Source organism: Lutra lutra, chromosome 9, assembly GCF_902655055.1.
Source record: "Lutra lutra chromosome 9, mLutLut1.2, whole genome shotgun sequence".
Taxonomy (NCBI): Eukaryota; Metazoa; Chordata; class Mammalia; order Carnivora; family Mustelidae; genus Lutra; species Lutra lutra.
Window position 1 is genome coordinate 128,231,824 of NC_062286.1, and position 20,702 is coordinate 128,252,525.

The 20,702-nt window shown below is 48.4% G+C and overlaps 1 protein-coding gene across 1 annotated transcript; it reads left to right on the forward strand.

Moving 5' to 3' along the window:
* Positions 1–4,480: 4,480 nt before the first annotated feature.
* Positions 4,481–12,226, forward strand: R3HDML (R3H domain containing like). Its single transcript, XM_047745487.1, has 5 exons — positions 4,481–4,738; positions 7,202–7,320; positions 7,439–7,571; positions 9,049–9,164; positions 11,965–12,226. The coding sequence occupies exons 1-5, from the start codon at positions 4,481–4,483 to the stop codon at positions 12,095–12,097; spliced, it is 759 nt and encodes a 252-aa protein (XP_047601443.1). The 3' UTR covers positions 12,098–12,226.
* The last annotated feature ends 8,476 nt before the right edge of the window (positions 12,227–20,702 follow it).

The following is a 20,702-nucleotide window of genomic DNA, read 5'->3' on the forward strand; positions in this document are numbered from 1 at the left end:
CACAGCCTGACTTACCGTATTTCTTTGTGTTTCCTTACGGTTTTACTGCCCAAGTACATATCCCTAGACCCTATAGTTTAGTCTTCTCTGTATACAAAAATACAATGTGTATCTTTTAAGTTTTAAGTTTCTACTGATTCCCTCTTCATCCCTTGCATTTTCTTGGCTTATCTTTTGGAAGAATCTGGAGCATTTATTTTTCACGTGTGCTCCCCTCCCTTCAGCTCCCTCCCTCCCCTCCTTGGATTTGGAATGACACAGATCTGGGCTCCCAAGTCTGCCAGTTGCTATGTGACCTTAGATAAGTCACTTAACCTCTTTGAACTTCTTTCCTTAACTGGCAGATCACCCAAAAGCTTCCAGCTTTCTCAGTCTCCTCCCTCAAACACCAGGCTTTTGTTCTGTAGTTTCTACTCAAAAGCTACTTTACAGGGTAAGGATCAGAGAGATGTGGTTCTGGAACCCAGCTTCCAGAACTAGCCCTGTGAACTAGCCCTGTGAACTTGGGCAAATTACTTAACCTCTCTGAGTTTCCTCTTCTTCATCTATAGCATGGGGATTCTGGTACCTAACCCATGAAATTGGAGCAAGACTTACATAAAGATCATGCCCGTAAAGCGTTTAACACCTGGCTCCTTGTACGTGCCAAACAATCATTGACTGTTACTGCTATTGTCGTTAGCTATTGTTAAGGCGAACATACATTGACTGCTTACTCTGTGCCAGGCACTGTGTCCAGTGTCCGAAGATGTACTAACTCATTTAATCCTCCCGACAGTGCCATGAGGCAGCCCCATTTTATAGATGAGGAAACTGAGGCACAGAAAAGTTAAAGACCTTGCCCACCGCCACACAGATAGTCAGCCATGAACCTAGGCTGTCTAGATCCAAAGCTGAGCGATCCTGCCTCAATGCTTCTACTCTCTGGAAGAATTTCCCTTTTGCTTGTCCAAGCACAGAGGAAATTCCAGCAGGGGTGAGGACGGAGCAACAGCTGAACCCAGCGTGATAAAATCCAGGGGTGAGACGGTGTCCCTACCCTAAAGTGAGGTTCCAGCTCAGGGCGTGAATCTGGGCCATCCCTTGTTATTTCCCACCCCACCCCCCGACCCTTCAGATCTGTTGGTAACCTGCTCAAGTGAACCTGGAAACGGATTTAGACAAGGAGGACAGCAGAGGAGCTCCCACCCGGTGGAGCGGACGACCGTGGTGTTGCTGGGTGCTTTACCCCAGGCCATCGTCTGGGTCTCTGTGGATGCGTGAACCTGTGCACTAGGAGATGGGGATTTTGTGTGTGGAGCTGTCTGTCTGTCTGTCTGTCTCTGGGCAGAGGCAGCATGAGCAGCCTGCCTGGGTGCACATCCCACCGGCGCCACCCCACTGGCTATGTGACCCCAGAAAATGACTCATGTGTTTCCCCTTAGTTCCCTCATGTATGTGAAAATGGATAGGTTGACAGTTATAGTCCCAACCTGATAGAGGTTTTCTGAAGATTCAGTGAGCTCTTCCAGGTAAGGGCTTAAAATAACACTGGGCGCTGAGATAGGAGCAAATCCATCCAGCTTCTATGTTTTCAGAGGATTAAATGTGTAAAGGGTGAGTTCCTGTATATGCCTGTGAGGGCACCCGAGGGTGCACGGTAGAAGGGATCTACGGGGCTGGCAGAATGAGCTGTCTCTGTGCTTTGTAGGAGGAAGATGTGCTTGTGTGAGGGCGTGCGTGTACGGGTGCGTGGTGTGTGCACACACAAGGCACATGCATTCTGTAAGCGGGTGAGGTTGTTCTCTGTGGACCCCAGTGGCCACACCAACAAGCTCCCAGCCCCAGAACAAGTCCCTGAGGCTCCCTGTGCCTCAGTATCCACAGCTGTGCAGTGGACTGAACCACGTCCACGGATGGGAAGTCTGCACCTGTACAAGTGGGGGAAGCTCCGCTGAGCTTGCTGACAGAGTGGGGCATAATTGTGGGCACTTCTGGGTTTGTAAGAGCTCAGACTGTTCGTGCATGCCTCCCCTTGGGCTTCAGAGTTCCCTCTGGGTGCCGCAGGTCCCAGCCTGCCATAGGCACAGAAGCCCTGAGGCCAGTTTCTCTCCTGGGACATCTGAGGCCCCGAGAGGGATAGGGCCTTACCTCTGGACACCCAGCACTCTGGAGCCAAGCATCCTTGTCCTTCTGGCATGGTGGTAAAGGCCTGTCCAGGTCAGGGTCGGCACCCCACCCCTCACTGCCTCTGCCTGCCCCCCCTTCCCCGGCGTCCAGCAGGATGGTGTGTGCTTTGGCAGCCGGCACTGTCTGGGCCGGGAGGCTGGGGTTGGGTTGCTGCCCAGGGTGGGAATTCCATGTGTCTGGGGAGAACCCCAGCCTGCAGCCCTTCACGGCCCCCTGGCTCACCGGCACCTGAGGCTGGGTGCTGCCTGGGGATTCTCAGGGGTCACTGGAAGAGGGGGCTGAAGGCTTACTAATGCTCCCACTTCCGGATTTTTATATAACATCGTTCTAAGTCTGTTACGGAAGTATTGCTTGTTGCTTGTGAAGAATGCAAGTAATCAGACAAGAGAGATACAGTCTTTCTTAACCTAGAAATAAGCAGCTCAGAGACCGAAGGGGCGTTAACAACACACAATGTGCAAACACACGAATAGACACCTGCAGGCTCATGCGTGTATCTGTACAGACACACACACGCACACGCACACATACAATTACACACACTGAGTGCCAGGCACGGTTGTACGGGCTCCACAAGTGTTACTTTGTTTAATCCTCCTAACAGTGCTCTGAGATAGGTACCATTATTACTCCCATTTTACAGATGAGACAGAAAATGACTGAGTAACTTGTTCAAGGGCACCCAGTTAGCCAGTGAAATCATGGGGACTTGAACCCAGATCTGGCACTTAATTGATTAGGCTACCGGGTGCAGTGTTTGAGCAGCAGGGTCACGACTACCCTCCTAGGCTTCTCCCTTTGCATGGATACTGGTTTGGTCATGAAAACAGCACCTTTTTTACATACTAACAGTGCTCAGGGGTCAGACTTGTATTCGAATCCTGTCTCTATTGCAGACAAGCTGGCTTGGCTGGGGGCTTGTCCCTTCATCTCCCGGACTCAGTTTTCTCATCTGTTCAATGGGGAGCTATCGTATCTGCTTCTCAGGGTTGGCTGAGCTTGTGTGTGTGTAAAGCACTCAGCCCAGGCCTGGCACATAGTAGGTGCTCGTTAGATGGGGCCAAGTTAATCACCTACTCTGAGGCTGGACGGCTTTATAGGGAAAACAGTCCAAGAATATTCTCCAGAAGCAAGGCGGCCTCCCTGCTGGGCTCTGGAAGGCAGAGAAAAGCCTCTGCCTCTCGGGTGTCCGAGATGGAGGGGTGGTATTTCCTCCTGGAGTCCCTGCCATTGCCATATCCCTATCCCAGCCAGAGGCTCAGCCCCAGCCCAGCACATCCCAGGTGGAAGAGGGACAGGCAGAGGTGCCAGAGGGTGGGAGGGGAAAGCCCACAGATGGGCAGGCGGAGCCTCGGTCCAAGTCTGGCCTGGATGCAAGGGGAGGGGGCAGATGCCATCAGCTCCCAGGGGACCATTAAAGTCGCTGCGCTGCCAGGCGGGCCAGGGTGTCTGCAGCGTTCCCCGGGTCCTCGGAGACTGCTGCCATCCACCTGGGCAGCCCGGCCTGGGTACGCGCCCCCGGGAAGGGAAGCGGCTGTCTGGTCTCCCGCACTCTGGTCTCTGGCTCTCTTCTCTTCAGCTCTGTTTCTCCCTGTCTTCTCTGTCCTTCCTTCCCCTGGCTTTTTTTTTTTTTTTTCCCCTCTCTCCCTCTGCCTCTGTCTCTCCCACGTTCCTTCTTTTTCCCCTTCACTGTCTCCCACTCTCTCCTTATCTTTCCACCTTTCAGTTTCCATCATCCCTGTTCTCTGTACCTTTTTTTTCAGATGACTTTTTGGTCTCTCTCATTATTCCCTTTCTGCTTCTCTTCTTCTTTTCCTCTTTCATCCTCTGCCATCTGGCTCTTCCTGTGTCTCACTCTCAACTCCCAAAACGCAGCAACTCAGGGACCAGAGGGCCCTGCACTCCACCCCAAGGAAGGTTGGCCCTGCCCCTCTGAGGGCATTGACAGAGCCCGCTTGCAGAAGAGAGTGCCCAAGCTGGAGAGGACTGGTGTCTGTCTCATGGGCTGGTGGGATGGTGTCCTGGCTTTGAAGTGGTGGCCCCATCTGCATCCCATGGCCTGATCCAGATTAGTTACTGTCCAGGCATTTCCTTCCATCACCCAATTCACTGAGTGCACCGGGGCGGGAAGGACGGGGTGTTGGGCACCAGGACTAGAGCTGAGTCAGGAGATCTTTGCCAAGTTCCCAGGGGTAAGCATCCTTGGGGTGGCAATGCTGGAGAACACTCAGGGTTTGGTGCCCTCATGCCCACCCCCTCCAGGCAGCCAGCTCTGACTGCACGAGGTGACGTGTGACCCTTCCAGCCAGCTATGCCCTTGCTGCCCAGCACTGTGGGCCTGGCAGGCCTACTCTTCTGGGCAGGCCAGACAGTGAATGCCTTGATGCCCAATGCCACCGTGGCACTGGCCTGGACCGAGGGGACAGCAGTGCGGCCCCTGAGTGGCCTTGGGGTGCCCCGGTACCGGCGGAAGCGGCACATCTCTGCCGGGGACATGAGTGCCCTACTGGATTTTCACAACCACATCCGGGCCAGTGTGCACCCACCCGCGGCCAACATGGAGTATATGGTGAGTTCTCACGCCCTCCCCTGTGCCCAGCCAATGCCAGTCAACTCAGCGTGTTCCGGAAGTGCTGGACCATTTGCCAGCCTGGCCCCACTAATCAGTATCTGGGTGTCTGGGTCCTGCTGAAAGGCCAGGAATTAGTCTACCCATTTTATGGATGAGAAAACAAAGGCGGTTGCACGGGTCCTCCCTGGAAGCAGGGTCAGTAGGCTGCTAGGTATGGACAATCCACTGTGTGTCTAGCTATAACCTACACACAGTCCTGAGGCACTCCTCTTCCTTCGAGGTGGGGATTGTCATCTCTATTTTCCGATAAAGAAATTGAGATACAGAGATTTAATTTGCTAAAGGTCATCCAGCTGGGATTCTAACCCAGCTGTGCTTGTTGTGGTCTTAACAGATACAATAACCACCCCCCCCCAAGGATTTGGGCTCCCTGCTGGGGACCTGCAGGAGGTTGGTGGCTGGAGCTTTCGGTGCTATTGTCTCTTTGCTTTAGGGGTCTGATGGACACTTAGCAAGCCTGTGGAGGCAGAGTTTGGGGACTGGCACCTGGAGTCTCAAGCTCAGGAAAATGGGCAGCTGACCAGCTACAGAAGCTGAGATGTGTTCCCTTAAAGAGACAGGGCCAGTAGCTGTCACCCCAGTCCCCCAGAAGCCAGACTCTGGGAGTGGAGGAGGGGAACTTTCTCGTTATCGCAGTCCCTCCCCCAGGACCTTTGTCCCAAATCAGCCTGGAGAGATAGGCTTCTAGCCCACCCACAGATCTCTTTAGGGAAAGAGATTGTCAGTCCACCTCCTCTAAGGCAAATATGTGCTACTCCACAGCCTGAAAATTCCTATGCTTTTGCTATGTGTCCATTCACTTAGGTACTGGCTGCTGCTCGGAGCCCGGTACCGTGCAAAGCCTCGTGGGCTCTGCTGAGAACAGGATGGACGCGTGTCTTCCCTCGTGGGGATGATAGAAAACAAATCCACAACACAAGATCTGGATAATATAATGTCAAGGAGGAATAGGTGTTGGGGAGGGGCGGGGATAGGAGCCAGAATGGCAGGCAGCTAAAGGTGGAAGGTTATTAACTTGCACATTGAAGGACTCATTCACTCATTAGCACAGTGATTGGCACATGGAAGGTCCTTCATTTTTCAAACAACGATGCATTTCTTGTGTGTGCAAGGCACTCATCCCGACAAGTCTTTATTTATTGCGTGCATGGTGGGACAGAGAGAGCTAAGTATCTCCCCTTTGGACCCCAGTAGGGTCAGTGAATGCGGGTGTGATGCAGGTCTGACTAAGTACCCTTTGCTCAAGGAACGCTTTCTCTCCCACAGCCTCCCCAAAAGGTCCAGTCCCTGTTTCACGTTCTCACAGCCACCAGGGTTGTAATGATTATTTACTGTCTCATCTCCTTGCTAGACTGGGAGTCCCCGGCGCCTGGAAATATTGTTCAATATTTGCTGAATGAACAAATAAGACAAATGAATGACTAATATCTCAGAGAATCCCAGGAAGTCAGAGTGGAAGGAAACTGGTCTTTTTTTTAAAGTGATGCTTTTTCAAGTTATACAGTTTGGGGCATTCACACACTGGACAATTATGAAGCTGTTAGGAGGGGTGAGGAGGGTATTCTCTATGTGCTGATGTGAAATAACCAGTAAGATAACCTCTTTGGTTGAATGAAAACAGCAAGAGGCCTGATAGAATGTCTGGCCGGCTGCCTTTGTAAAATAAATAAATATATATATAATATACTTATGTACACTTAATTATATACAATTATATATACTTATATAATTACATGTGTTTGTGTATGTGTGTGTGTATATACATTATATATATATATGTATATATATGTACGTATATATTTGCACAGCTATAGAATATTTCTGGAAGAGGACTCCAAAAGTCACAGTGATGGTCGCCTCTAGGAGGCAGGATGGCTGGGGGACCAAGGATGGGACTGAGATGACAGACTTTCCACTTTTCTTTCTCTGGGGAATCTCATATATTATAGTTGTGCCTGTTTTCACTATTCAGAAAAAAAAATTTTTGAATTCAAATATTTAATGTCAAAAGAAATTTGTTTTAAGAATACAATAAATATGATAAAAAGCCAGTTCCCTCCCCATCACCCTGGGCTCAGCCGCTTCTAGGGCCTGCTAACTGCTGGACCAAGAGTCTGGGACACGCTCAGAGCAGAGAACCCCCAACCGGAAGTCCCATATGGGGGGAAAGGGTGCCGGAAGAGGAGTCAGAGGTCTGGCTGTGGGTCTTGGCTCTGGTGTGGACTTGGATGTCCTAGGCCTTCTCTGACTCCAAGTGTTCTAAGCTGTTGAGTGGATTCGGTGCAGGGTTTCAAGGAGATGGAGGACGACGAGGGGCACCAGGGAAACGCGTGTCTCTGGACACAGCTGGGATGATGGGGGTTGTCCCCCTGGGGAATCTCAAGGCCTTTCTCTCCCCAGGTCTGGGACGAGCGGCTGGCCAGGTCCGCTGAGGCCTGGGCCACCCAGTGTATCTGGGCCCACGGACCCTCCCAGCTGACAAGATACGTGGGCCAGAACCTCTCCATCCACTCTGGCCGGTGAGTGACCTTCTGCCCTTCCTTCTCTCAATTACTCCACAAAATCACCGAACAAGGTGGTGGTAGAGCACCTTCTCCACTCCCAGGCAGGGGTCTTCCATCTTCTCTCTCTCCCCAGGTACCGCTCAGTGGTGGACCTCGTGAAGTCTTGGTCTGAGGAGAAGCGCCATTACTCGTTTCCGGCCCCCAGGGACTGTCGGCCGCGCTGCCCCTGGCGCTGCAGTGGTCCAGTCTGCTCCCACTATACCCAGGTACCCCTCTGTGGGATGAACGGCTGAGAGAGAACAAATCCTGCTAGCTTAGAAGACAGAGAATGTGGTGGAACAGAAATGATAGAACAGAGGCCCTATGGACCTCCTTTCACACAATAAGTGTAGTCCTGGAAAGTTGTGTGTAGACTGAGTTGAGCTGACTGGATCTTGTTTTGAGTGTCTAAGGTGGGCAGACCAGATTGTTTGACCTCCAAAATGGAGATGTGTGGTCTGACAAATCAAGAATGCTTCTGAATTCAATAGCTCCAAACATTTTCTAGTATTTTCTGTCTTCTAAGGATATTATTATCACCATCATCATCATCATCATCATCATCATCATCATCATTTTAAGTAGGCTCCACACCCAGCATGGAGCCCAATGTGGGGCCTGAACTCATAGCCCTGAGATCAAGACTCGAGCCAAGATCAAGAGTCAGACATTTAACTCACTGAGCCACACGGGCACCCCTAGGATCCCACTATCTTAAAAAAAGGAAGTGCTAAAATAAAATGACAAAAATTGTAGTATATTTTGAGTGTTCATATTGAATATGTTACCACTCGTTACACAAAAAATGTATAACATGGGGGCGCCTGGGTAGCTCAGTGGGTTAAAGCCTCTGCCTTTGGCTCGGGTCGTGATCCCAGCGTCCTGGGATTGAGCCTTGCAACAGGCTCTCTGCCCAGTGGGGAGCCTGCTTCCCTTCTTCTCTCTCTGCCTGCCTCTCTGCCTACTTGTGATCTCTGTCTGTCAAATAAATAAATATACTCTTAAAAAATATATATAACATGATATAATGTTGCAGGAAATGGGCCCGAAACTTCCCAGTGTAAGACAAATATTTTCTTTCAGTCTGTCCATCTCTTTGTGACTCATGTGGAGTTACAGTCAAAAAACTACATTGGAGACCCTCTAGGAACTGTGAGGCCTAAAGCAAGTGTCCTTCCTGAGGTCCCAGGAGATACTATTACTTTCATCTTACCAAAGAAGCAAGTGGGGCATGGCATGGTTATTTGACTCGGTCAAAGTCACATCCTAGTGATATAGAGATTCTAATCCAAGGCTGTCTAACTCCAAAGTTTGTGTTTTAACCTCCAACAGAATAATGATTTCCCAGTGGTTGCTAGGGAAAAAAAGGAGGAAAAAAGTAATAGAACAGTATAGAAAATAATAGCATATATCACGTATGCAAAAATTAAGTGTTGGTTCATAAAACTTTTGTCTCAACTGTGTGTGCATGTTGTGCACTGAGTAACAATCTAAAATTCATGCCTTACTGTTGGTTGTAGTCAAAAACAAAAAAGCTTGAGAAACAACGCAGAACAATGTGTCTTCAGGAATACTAGAACAGGCAGATTGCCTCCCCCAGAAAGACCTCACTTACCCTGACCTTGTCCAGGAGCCTCTGAATCCCAAGGAGCTTGGGTCTCTCTACGTCCTCCTCAAAGCCTCCTTGTCATTGTCCTTCCTCAGATGGTGTGGGCATCTTCCAATCGGCTGGGCTGTGCCATCCACACCTGTGGCAGCATCAACGTCTGGGGCAGCACCTGGCGTCACGCAGTGTACCTGGTCTGCAACTATGCCATTAAGTAAGTACAGCATGGAGGTAGGGGGCTGTGGTGGCAGGGGGATGGACCCTTAGAGGAATGGGCAGAATTCCAAGAAAAGGAAGACTCCCAGGACACCCTGCCTTCTTCCATTCTAAGTAACCTCAATACCATACAATCTGGTAGTCAATTAATAATTCTTTTTTTAAAAGATTTTATTTATTTATTTGACAGATGGAGATCACAAGTAGGCAGAGAGGACAGGGAGAGAGAGAGAGGAGGAAGCAGGCTCCCTGCCGAGCAGAGAGCCAGAAGTGGGACTTGATCCCAGGACCCTGGGATCATGACCTGAGCCGAAGGCAGAGGTTTTAACCCACTAAGCCACCCAGACACCCCCAATAATTCTTTTTCTTTACCCAAATAATTCTTTTTCTTTAATTGCAAAAGTGCTTGGGAGGTAGAGGACCAAGGCAGGTGGATAGGCAGCCTCTAGGATGAAGTCAATACTAGAGAATATGGTTTAGACACGACGGACAAGTGGGCTTGCAAATATCTCACTCTTGAATTAGATCTGCTTACCCACTGCCTGGCCACACATGACAGCCCCAGTCCTCTTCCAACAAGGCCAGCTAGCCCCTCCAAGCTTGTCATAGGAAGTAGAGCAATCAGGAACACGTGTGTCCCCTACCCAGGCAGATCCCAAAGGGAAAGAAAAGGAGAGACAGAACGAGCATACTCAGCTCCTTCCTTCAGACTCTCCAATCAGCTTTGTGGGAGTGGGTCCCGAGTGCCCTTCGTAGGCAAGTCTCTTGGAAACATGGAGAAAGAAGGATGGAAGTTCCCAGCCAACGTACAGTATACAGACTTGCCAACATTACAGATTTGCATATAAAAACAAGAACAAATTCTAAGTAAACATGATATTTAGAATTTCAAAATTAAATGCTGATGGCACCTTTTACTTTCAAGTAGCCCTTGACCATTTACAAAATATTTTCACCTCATTGAAGAGATGAAAAAGAAAGAAGGAAGGAAAAAGGGAGGGATCCTGGGAAAATATTTTTCTTTTTTAAGAAGAAATTGAGGGGCGCCTGGGTGGCTCAGTGGGTTAAGCCGCTGCCTTCGGCTCAGGTCATGATCTCAGGGTCCTGGGATCGAGCCCCGCATTGGGCTCTCTGCTCAGCAGGGAGCCTGCTTCCTCCTCTCTCTCTGCCTGCCTCTCTGCCTGCTTGTGATCTCTGTCTGTCAAATAAATAAATAAATAAAATCTTTAAAAAAAAAAAGAAGAAGAAGAAGAAATTGAGGACCAGAGAGGTTAAGTAATATACAAAAATCACAAAGCCAGGAGGTGGCAGAGCTGTTCGAAACACAAGTCTTGATGTCAAGTCTATGCTCTGTCTGCTATACTATTCCGAAGTTCTAGAAATCACTGGTAGCCTGAACACAAATTCTCAGCTATTTATTTGTTAATGGTTGACATCAATTAACAAAGTATAGAGCCCAGCTTTATCAGACACAAAAATACAAAGCAAACTGCATTACAATAGCTTAAGGGACTGTTTCAATTTGCTGATACACAGAATTTTTGCAGCACTGAATATTAACACTATAGTTGTTAAGATTTTTATGCTCTGGGGTCAAGACTGTTAGGGTTCAAATTTGTGATTTAACTTCTACATGCCTGTTCCTTCATCTGCAAAATGGGGATAAAATAATACCTACTCACTGAATTGTTGAGAAAAGTAAGTGATCTGACCCAGGTAACCCCCCCGGGCTCATGACGGCAGATTACATAGCGGTGTTTCCTGCTATGACCAGATCTGGGTGTGGTGTCCCGTGTGTATACAGTGTGTCCATGTGTATATGAGGACTACGGATAAAGCATTTCCCCCTCTATGGACCTCCATATCCTCTTTTAAAATAAGGCTGATCCTACCTGTCTCACAGAGGATCCCAGGACATAGTTGTCCATAGTACATGCTCAGTAAATGGTGGCTGGCGATATAATTGGGTTATAAACTCTTTGACGGTGGGAAATAGACCTGATTCATTTCTGTATCCTTTTACTACAGTGATTTCAACCTTCTTTTCCTTCTTTAAGCAAAGCTTTTTTCTAAGTGGTTTAATTGAACAACAAAAAAAGATTGACTTTTATTCCAATCCCCCCAGGTGTTTCCACATCCCACATTCCCTGCCTCCAAACTTCTGGGAGCACCTTTTGAAAACTCTGCACTCACAGAATCTGGCACAAGTCCCAATGCTCGATAGCTGCTCTGGAAGTGTTTGTTGAATGAATAAGTGAACGAACCCCATGTAAAACCAGAAATGCATACTTTTTTTTTTAAGATTTTATTTATTTATTTATTTGACAGAGATCACAAGTAGGCAGAGAGGCAGGCGGAGAGAGGAGGAAGCAGGCTCCCTGCTGAGCAGAGAGCCCGATGTGGGGCTTGATCCCAGGACTGGGGCTCAATCCCAGGACCCCGAGATCATGACCTGAGCTGAAGGCAGAGGCTTAACCCACTGAGCCACCCAGGCACCCCTTAAGTGGCTGGGTTGGGCGGAAGGAATAAGAAAATCAGCACTTTCTGAAGAGTCATGTATTGGCCAGGCACTGTGTTAGGTATGGGCATACATGGCCCCATTATCTGATCTTTGCTGCCTCTCTGTGAGAAGGGGAGTCTTCTATTAGTTTTAGATGAAGAAACTAAGGCTTGCAGGTGTGACTTGCCCCAGGTCACATAGCCAGTCAGCAGAGGTGCTGAGATTTGGAAACGTGTCTGAAGGCTGCCCACATTAACTCTCCTCTGTCGCTGTCTCCTCCGTACCTTTTCTCTTCCAGAGGCAACTGGATTGGCGAGGCACCATACAAGATGGGAAGGCCATGTTCTGCCTGCCCCCCAAGTTACCAAGGCACCTGTAGTAGCAACATGTGCTTCTCCAGACTCAAATCCAATCAGCTCCTGTGGGTCTAACTTTTCCCCAGGCTCTGGGGGGGGGGGGGGGAGGCGCTGGCCCTCCCCTAAAGGCTCCCTCCCCAAAGTCCAGATGAAAGCATAATTGCTTTTGTAAAGGACATTACTGAGCTCTCTCCACTGATCTGAATTTTCCCTCCTGATTCCTTCCATTCCTGAAAGGTCCAGCATGCGTCAGAAGAAGCAACCTCCTGGCCTTCTTTCTTTCTTCTACCAGCGTTCTCCTCCCCGGTTTCTGGGAAAGAGGCCTTCCTCTTTCATGGACTCTGCTCAGAGAGCCAGAGCTGGTTGGAGCCCACTCTTGGGTCCCAAACCCACATGTCTTTGTCCATCCAGCGAAGGGGATTTATTAAATAATCTTTAGCCTGAAACCCACTTTCATTCACCCAATAATAGCTAGACTTCGAGGACTTGTGGTTTGCTCCCTGTTGGGAACGTCTCAGGTCCAAGCTTTAAAAAAAAAACCAATTGAAATTGACCTGTGGATTCAGGACCCCCCTTTTAGAGATGGGTACACTGAGGCTCTGCCAAGGGGTATGACCTACTAAGAGCCACAACAACTTGTCCCCAGCAGCACCCAGGTTGGAGCACAGGCCCTGATAGCCCTTGTAGGCAGTTGGATCCCTCTCGGAGCATCTGGACGGAGAGTGCAAAACCAGAGCTGGCCGGCAGGGGTGGGGTGGGGTGGGGGGACGGGACTGTCTTCTTCTGGGCTTTTTCCTCTATCACTCCATGTGTCTGCCTGTCTATCTGTCTCTTTCTCCCCCACACTCCCTGTAGAATCTCATTCTCATTCCCATAAACCATTTCCTCTCTCCCCACCCCGCCCCACCCAGATATCACAACACACAAAAGTCCTTTTGTTTCCAGAGATAGTAAAATCTCCCCCTCAGACCTTGCCCTCCAGCTGGGGCCCCACTCCCTGCTTGGCCAGAGAGCACTCCAGTCAAACGGGCCCCTACGTCCTGTTGGATGGAGTGAGTTTTCTTCCCTCTTGGTCCTTCCCACTGAGGCTAGGGTCCTTGCATGTCAACAAGCACCCCCCTGTCCCTGGCCCCCAATAAAGTCCTTTGAAATCTGATGCAGTGGCTCTTTCTGGTCCCCCCAATCTCTCAGCTCCTAGAGCAGAGTCAAAAAAAGGAGGGAAGGAAATTGAGTAAGAGGAGATGGAGTGAAGGCAAAACCGGCTCCAGGGAAAGGCCAGGAGAGGGGGCTAACAGCCCCTGCTTTGTGCTGGGCACGACAACTAGCTTAGTGCATGCAAGCACAGGTGTGTATTACTATCTCCTTTTACCGATCAGATAAATGAGGCTTAGGGGTACCGCCCATTTCCAAATGTTGGAAATGGGTAAAGAGAAACAAGGATGCTGTTGTGAGTTTATCATTTGCAGATTATATCCTTCCTCATTTGGGGGCCGGGGGAGGGAGTATTTTCATTTATAAAACAATCGTGATGGGGTGCCTGGGTGGCTCAGTTGTTAAGTGTCTGCCTTCAGCTCAGGTCTGAATCCCAGGGTCCTGGGATGGAGCCCCACATCGGGCTCCCTGCTCAGCGGGAAGCCTGCTTCTCCCTCTCCCACTCCCCCTGCTTGGGTTCCCTCTCTCACTGTCTCTGTCAAATAAACAAATAAAATCTTTTTTAAAAATGGTGATGATTAATGTTAGATTTTTAAAAAATATATTAATGTCTTTATATTGGGGAGGGGAAAGGCTTGCTAGCCCTATGCCAATTTCCTGAAATGTTCTGAAAATTTAAGTGGCATGTGACCTTGAATTAAATGGTGTACGTAAGGTTATATAACTAGTAGGGAGCAAGCATAGGATTTGAATTTAGCTTCATCTGAACTCAAAGCCTGTGTGATTTTGGCTGCCCCACATTACAGACATAACAACTGAAGCTCAAGAAGCGGAATTCAAGTATGTTCTATGTGACACAGAAACCCAGTGTCTTAATGCATCTCCTTGCTGCTTCTCAGCTAAGGGAGAAACTCAGAGATTGGACAAAGGTAGGGACAATTAAGCAAAAGGTGCCATAGTAAGGGGTGGGAATTCCAGATGACCTCTGGGAATTGCCCTTGAGAAGAGTCCATGGCAACAGAGCAATGAGGAGGTTGGCCTTGCTCAGCTAGCCAAGGTCTGGATCCTGCAGACCTGGGGGTGGGGACTCAGGGTGAGGGGGGTTGCTCATAGCATCCTGGTTGGTAGAGCCTCTGTTCTAACTGAAGGGGAACTTTTGCTGCAAGAAATCTGTAACAACATTCTGTAGTATTTTATACTTTTTGAAGATCTTCATAGCCCAGTCTCGTTTGATTCCTTGTTTGTTCACACATTCATTTATCCACTGAGAGGATTAAGAGCACAGACTCCCCAGCCAGATTGCCTACGTACAAATTTAACTTAGTGGCTAAGTGTGCTTGGGTAGGTTACCGTAAGCTCTGAGTGCCTGTCTCATCTGTAAGTGGGGACACTAAGAGTATCTCCTTCATGAGGTCATTCAACATATTAAACAAATGAATGCATGGAAAGCACTTAGAGCAGTGTCTAGCATATAGAAAATACTATAACAGGGTCAGCTCAGAGCACAGTGGTCACTAATATATAGATCAGGGCGGACAAACTATGGCTTACAAGCCAAATCTGGCCCACTGTCTGTTTTTATAAATAAAGTTTTATTAGAACACAGCCACGCTCATTTGTTTATCTGTTGTCTGTGGCTGATTTCATGCTTCCACAGCAGACATGAGTAGTGGCCAGAGACCACAAAGCTAAAGCCCCAAATTTATACTATCTGACCCTTTATAGAAAGCATTTATTGAGTCCTGAGATCTATAATGTCCTTATGCTCCTGGAGCTTGTAATTGTAGTATAAAAGTCAGGCATTAAACAGAAGATGAATACAAATAATTTATTGTAATGGAAGTAAGTTCCATCTGGGAGAAGAACCATGAATTACAAGAGTGCTGTCTAAACTACAATGGGTAGTCACGTGGGTCTTCTGCAGAGAGATGTGGTTTTCTTTTTTAAAAGATTTTATTTATTTATTTATTTATTTGAGAGAGGGAGAGAGAGCGTGCACATGCATTTGTGCAAGGTCAGTTGGGGTCGGGGGCGGAGAGGCAGAGGGAGAGAATCCCAAGCAGATTCTGTGTTGAGTGGAGCCCTATGTGGGACTCGAATCCACGACCCTGAGACCATGACCCAGTGGAAATCAAGAGTTGGATGCTCAAATGACTGAGCCACTGAGGCACCCTGCGAGATGTGTTTTGATGAAGAAGAGAAGCTGGTCAGGCTCTGAGGCAGTAATGACAATGTGGGTGAAAAGCTGAGACAGAGAGCACAGAGCAAGTTCAGGTTCTAAAATAAGCCTGCTATGTGAGAAGGAAAGAGAGTGAACTGACCCTGGGAGGGGAGGCAGGGTCCAAGTCAGGAAGAATCTTGGAGCTTCACTCAAGGACAATGGAGAGGCATGGCAGGATTATAACAGTGGGATGACATATCAGATTTGCACTTGAAAAGATAATTCTGCTGCATTCAAGGGGAATAGATTTGACAGGGTCAGAGTAGACACTAGGATCCAGGTAAAAGGCTATTTCAAGCATCCAGGTGAGAAATGAGGATGGCAGGGCACCTTTGTGGCTCAGTGAGTTGAGCATCAGACTCTTGATTTCAGCTCAGGTCATGATTTTGCTGTCTTGAGATGGAGGAGATGGAGCCCCGCATCAGAATTGGGGGGGGGGGGTCCATGCTCAGCAGGGAGCCTGCTTGAGATTCTCCTCTTCCTCTGCCCCCTCCCCACTTCTGTGTGCGCACTAGAAAGAAAGAAAGAGAGAGAGAGAAAAAAGGAAAGAGAGAGAGAGAGAAAGAAATGGAAGGAAGGAAGGAAGAAAGGAAGGAAGGAAGAAAGGAAAGTTGTTTAAACCAAGATGGCAGCACTGGAGATAAGGAGAGGTGGATACATTTGTGACATGTTTAACAAATGGAATTCAAGGGACACCTGGGTGGCTCAGTCAGCTGGGCATCTGCCTTCAGCTCAGGTCATGAACCTGGGGTCCTGGGATCGAGCCCCGAATCGGATTTCCTGCTCATTCGGCAGCCTCCTTCTCCCTCTCCTTCTGCCCCTCCCCGTCCCCACTTGCACTTGCTCACTCTTGCATGCTCTGAAATAGATAAATAAGACCTTTAAAAAAAATAAGAAGAATTTAAAGGGGCTTTGTAGTGGTTGGGTGTGGGTGTGAAGGAAGTGGAGTACATGAGGGTGCCAATTTATCAAGGTGGGGAATTCAGGGGAAGGAGTTTCGATGAAAGGGAGGAGCAGGAATGCAATTAGGGGCATATGATATTTGAGATATCCATGAAACACAAGTGGAGATATCCAAGAGGCAGCTGGCTATATGAATCTGGCCTCCAGAGGAGAAATTTAGGCTGGACATACACAATTGGGAATCACGAGTATACAGATGACCATTGAAACCATGGTAATGAAAGTGATGATGGGAGGAGGAGAACAGAAGGAAAAAAAAAAAGTAAATCTAGACTTAAGCTCCAGGTAACTTCAGTATTTAAGGACAGGTAGAGAAGCATGAAGTGTCAAGAGACAGAGAAGAAAAAAGACGTCAAGAAGGAAGAAATCGAGAAGATTACAGTAGTCTGATGCTGATGGAAGAGTCAACTGTCAATGCAGTTGGGATTCCGGAGAAATGTCCTTTGAATGTGTAGGCAGGGAGCCTTTCTATTGCAGCAATGAAGACTCAGTGTGTAGTGGTGGGGAGACGTGGAGCAGAAACCAGCCTGAAGAGGGTAGTGTCACAGAAGGGAGATGGGGAAAAGTGAGCCCTGGTGTAGAGAGCTATTTTTTGAAAGTTTGGCCGCAAAGGGAGGAGAGTGGTGATGCAGTGGCAGTGATGGAGAACGAACTTATTAAGGGAGGATTATTTTTAAGTAAAAGAGATATTACAGCCTATTTAAATACTGATAGGATTCTGCTTTCAGAAATCTGTCCTACAGAGACACTTCCCACATGCTGCTGGTCAAGACATGTACAGGAAGACAGTCACTGTGTAGAGTCACGAAGCCTGGAAACATCCTAAAGGTCCGGCATCAGGACACAAGTCAAACCTCTCATGGGACAGCCACATAGCTGGATCAACCCTCAAGAGAATGAGGCAGATCTGCTGGTAGAGAGACAACCCTTAGATCCCAAGGGGGAAAGAGCAGGAGGCCTAAGAGCATCTTTAACGGTTTCCTGCGTGGTTTGTGCATTGATATTTGTGTGTGTGTATTAGCCAGCTTGGGCTGCCATCACAAAGCACTATCAGCCACATGGCTGAAACCACAGAAAATGATTTTCTCATGGTTCTGGAGGCCGCACGTCGGAGATGTGAGAGCCAGAATAATTGGGTTCTGGTGAGAGCTCTCTTCCTGGCTTGCAGGGAGCCGCCTTCTCACCGCGTGCTCCTGTTGGGGTGGCAGGAGGCAGGGAGTGAGGTCTTTGTGCCTCTTCTCTTAAGGACACTTAAATCAAGACCCCACCCTATGACCTCATTTAACCTTAATTACTCCTTAAAGGTCCTATCTTGAAATATGATCGCCTTGCGACAACAGGACTTCAACATAATGAATTTGGGGAGAACACAATTCAGTCCCTAGCAGTGTGTATGTGTGCGCATATGTTTAAGTGCTGGAAATATATACAAGAATTTGTTTAAAAGTTCCATCGAGCGAGATGTGATGGACCTAGGGTAGGAGGAAGGCTTATTTTTCATTATATGTTACTTGTGCAATTTTCTTTTTCTTTCTTTCTTTTCTTTTTTTTTTTTTTTTAGAGAAAGCACAAACGGGGGGAGCAGTAGAGGGTGAGGGAGAAGCAGGCTCCCCACTGAGCAACGGCCCAATGAGAGGCTTGATCCTGGGACACGGGGATGATGACCTGAGCCAAAGACCGATGCTTAACCAACTGAGCCACCCAGGTGCCCCATGTTTGCACAATTTTCATTTTTAACATGTGAATGTATTACCTTTTTCATTAAAAAACAAAAAACAAAAAACAAACAAACAAAAAAACTAGTTTAGGGGCGCCTGGGTGTCTCAGTGGGTTAAGCCTCTGCCTTCAGCTCAGGTCATAATCTCAGGGACCTGGGATCAAGCCCTGCATCAGCTCTCTGCTCAGCAGGGAGCCTGTTTCCCCCTCCCTCTCTGCCTGCCTTTCTGCCTACTTGTGATCTCTCTCTGTCAAATAAATAAATAAAATCTTTAAAAAAAAAACTAGCTTAAAACAAATGAAAGCAAAAAGATAGAGATCACATCACAGGGTTAAAGTTAAAAAGACTGACACCAATGAACAGTGACAAGGATGTAGAGAGCCCACAGGAGCTCTCTTAACCCATCCTCAGGAATGCAAAATGGTACGACCACTTGAGACCGCCATTTCAGAGTTTCTTATACATGAAACATACACATACCATACCAACCGGCAATTCCTTTCCTGGAAATTTAACCAAGGGAATGAAAAATGTATGTCTCCATGAAGCCTTGTTCATGACTATACCTAGCTGCTTGATTCATAATAGCCCCAACATGACAAACCCAATGACCTTCACCAGGGGAATGGGTGAACTATTCAGGGGACTGCTACTTAGCAAAAAGGGATATGAACGCAGATGACCACCATGCTGAGCAAAGGAAGCCAGACACAAAAGAGTAAATGCTGTCTGGCTCTATTTCTATGGTATTCTAGAAAAGACGGATGCAATTGAGAGAGACAGAAAACAGATCAGTGTTGCCAAAGGATTAATGGCAGAGGAATAAAGAGAACTTTGGGGGCGTCATGGAAATGTTCTGTACCTTGATTAAGGTCATAGCCTCGTGGGTATACATAGTTATCCAGACTCATAAAACTGTATACCTAAGAATGGTACATTTGATTATATGTAACTTATACCTCAAGAAAGTTGATTTTAAAAGTCTAAAGAGAGGGGTATACCTGGGTGGCTCAGTCAGTTAAGTATGTGCCTTCAGCTCAGGTCATGGTCTTGGGGTTCTGGGATTAAGTCCATCGGTCGGCTCCCCACTCAGCAGGGAGCCTGCTTCTTCCTCTGCCTTCCACAGCCACCTCCCTCCCGGCCTGCTCTGCTTGCTTGCTCTCTTTCTCTTGGGTCTCTCTCTCAAATAATAAGTAAAATCTTAAAAAAAAAAATCTGTGGAGGGAGAGATTGGATATATAGGAGAAATCCCATTTGCTCACACAGGGCTCCTGAGCAGGGGGAAGAGGCAGGTGCAGACGCAAAGGACAGGTGCAGGTGAATTCTGGTGGGGATTTCAGGCAGGTCCAGGTTTAAGGCTTCCCTCTTCTCTGTGCAGAAGGTAAAGTCTTGTCCTGCTGAGGATGAGAATGGGAAAGGTGTGAGAGGTGAAAAGATTAGAAAGAGAGGTAGACACCAGAAAAGCCAGGAGACGGGAAACAGGGTAGAAGTTCCGGGCAGCATGAAGGGGTCCGTTGGAGTAGGTGATTCCAGAATCCCAGTTCAAACCGCCAGACCCATCACTGGGACAAAAGAAATGGGGCTGCTGCAAAAGCAGCCAGGGAGCAGGTGTGTAGCAAGTGTGCAAAAGGGCTGAGCTGCAGGGGTGCGCGGCAATCGGAGGGCCGAATGCGATTTCAGCGGTAGGTTGCCTTTGGAAGGGGAATGGGAGGGAGACCAATGGACCAGCGGAGGCGGCGGGCAGAGAGCCTTTGGCCCATGGGCTTGGAGTCAGACCTGTTTCTCCAACCCTCATAGCACTCCCCAGTTCGTAATCATATCTGTGTCATGATATCTTTGAATAATCTTTAATATTATCTGACAAATGCCCATCACCCCCACTAGTCCACAGGTTCCCTGGGTGTGGGGATGATGCCCACTTTATTTTTTTTTTAAGATTTTATTTATTTATTTGAAAGAGAAAGAGCACGAGTGGGATGAGGGGCAGAGGGAGAAGCAGACTCCCCGCTGAGCAGGGAGCTCAACGCAGGGCTTGATCCCTGGACTCCAGGATCATGATCTGAGCTGAAGACAGGTCTTTAACCAACTGAGCCCGCAGGCACCTCAGTGATACCTACTTTGCTCATTTCTGTATCTCAGGAATCTATCACAGGGCCTGGTATGCAGTGGGTGCTCAGTAAATACATATCAGATGAATGGGAGACTGGGGTTTGTAAAGCTAACACAACCTCTCTGTGTACCAGCTGTGAGACCGCAAGCAAGCAACTTTCTCTGGGGCTCAGTTTCCTCCTTGAGGTTGAACTTAAACATGGCGATGCCTGTGTGCAACTCCCAGCATCCAGTGGGTGTCCAATATGTCCAGTCTTCCACCCAGTCCTTTTCTCTGCTACCCCTCCCTCCCGCCCCACACCACACCCAGTATGTGGAGCAATAAAACCCAACCCAGGTTGGACTCTCACCTCCTCATCCCCCCCTGGCCGGTCCCTTACCTCACGTTGGGGTGAGGGGCTGGTGTCCCCTAGATCTGGCTCCAGGTGTCCCCAACCCCAGAGTGCAGGTCTAGGGCCCGAGTGGACCTCAGTGCTGGCCAGGTTGCCATTGCCATGGTAACAGTGACAGGCCTCCGC

Bases quoted from the DNA above. Each gene is read 5' to 3' on its own strand.
- R3HDML (XM_047745487.1), top strand. From the start codon at position 4,481: ATGCCCTTGCTGCCCAGCACTGTGGGCCTGGCAGGCCTACTCTTCTGG. The intron at 7,572-9,048 runs GTACCCCTCTGT...GTCCTTCCTCAG, and splicing joins TCTGCTCCCACTATACCCAG to ATGGTGTGGGCATCTTCCAA. The intron at 9,165-11,964 runs GTAAGTACAGCA...TTTCTCTTCCAG, and splicing joins GTCTGCAACTATGCCATTAA to AGGCAACTGGATTGGCGAGG.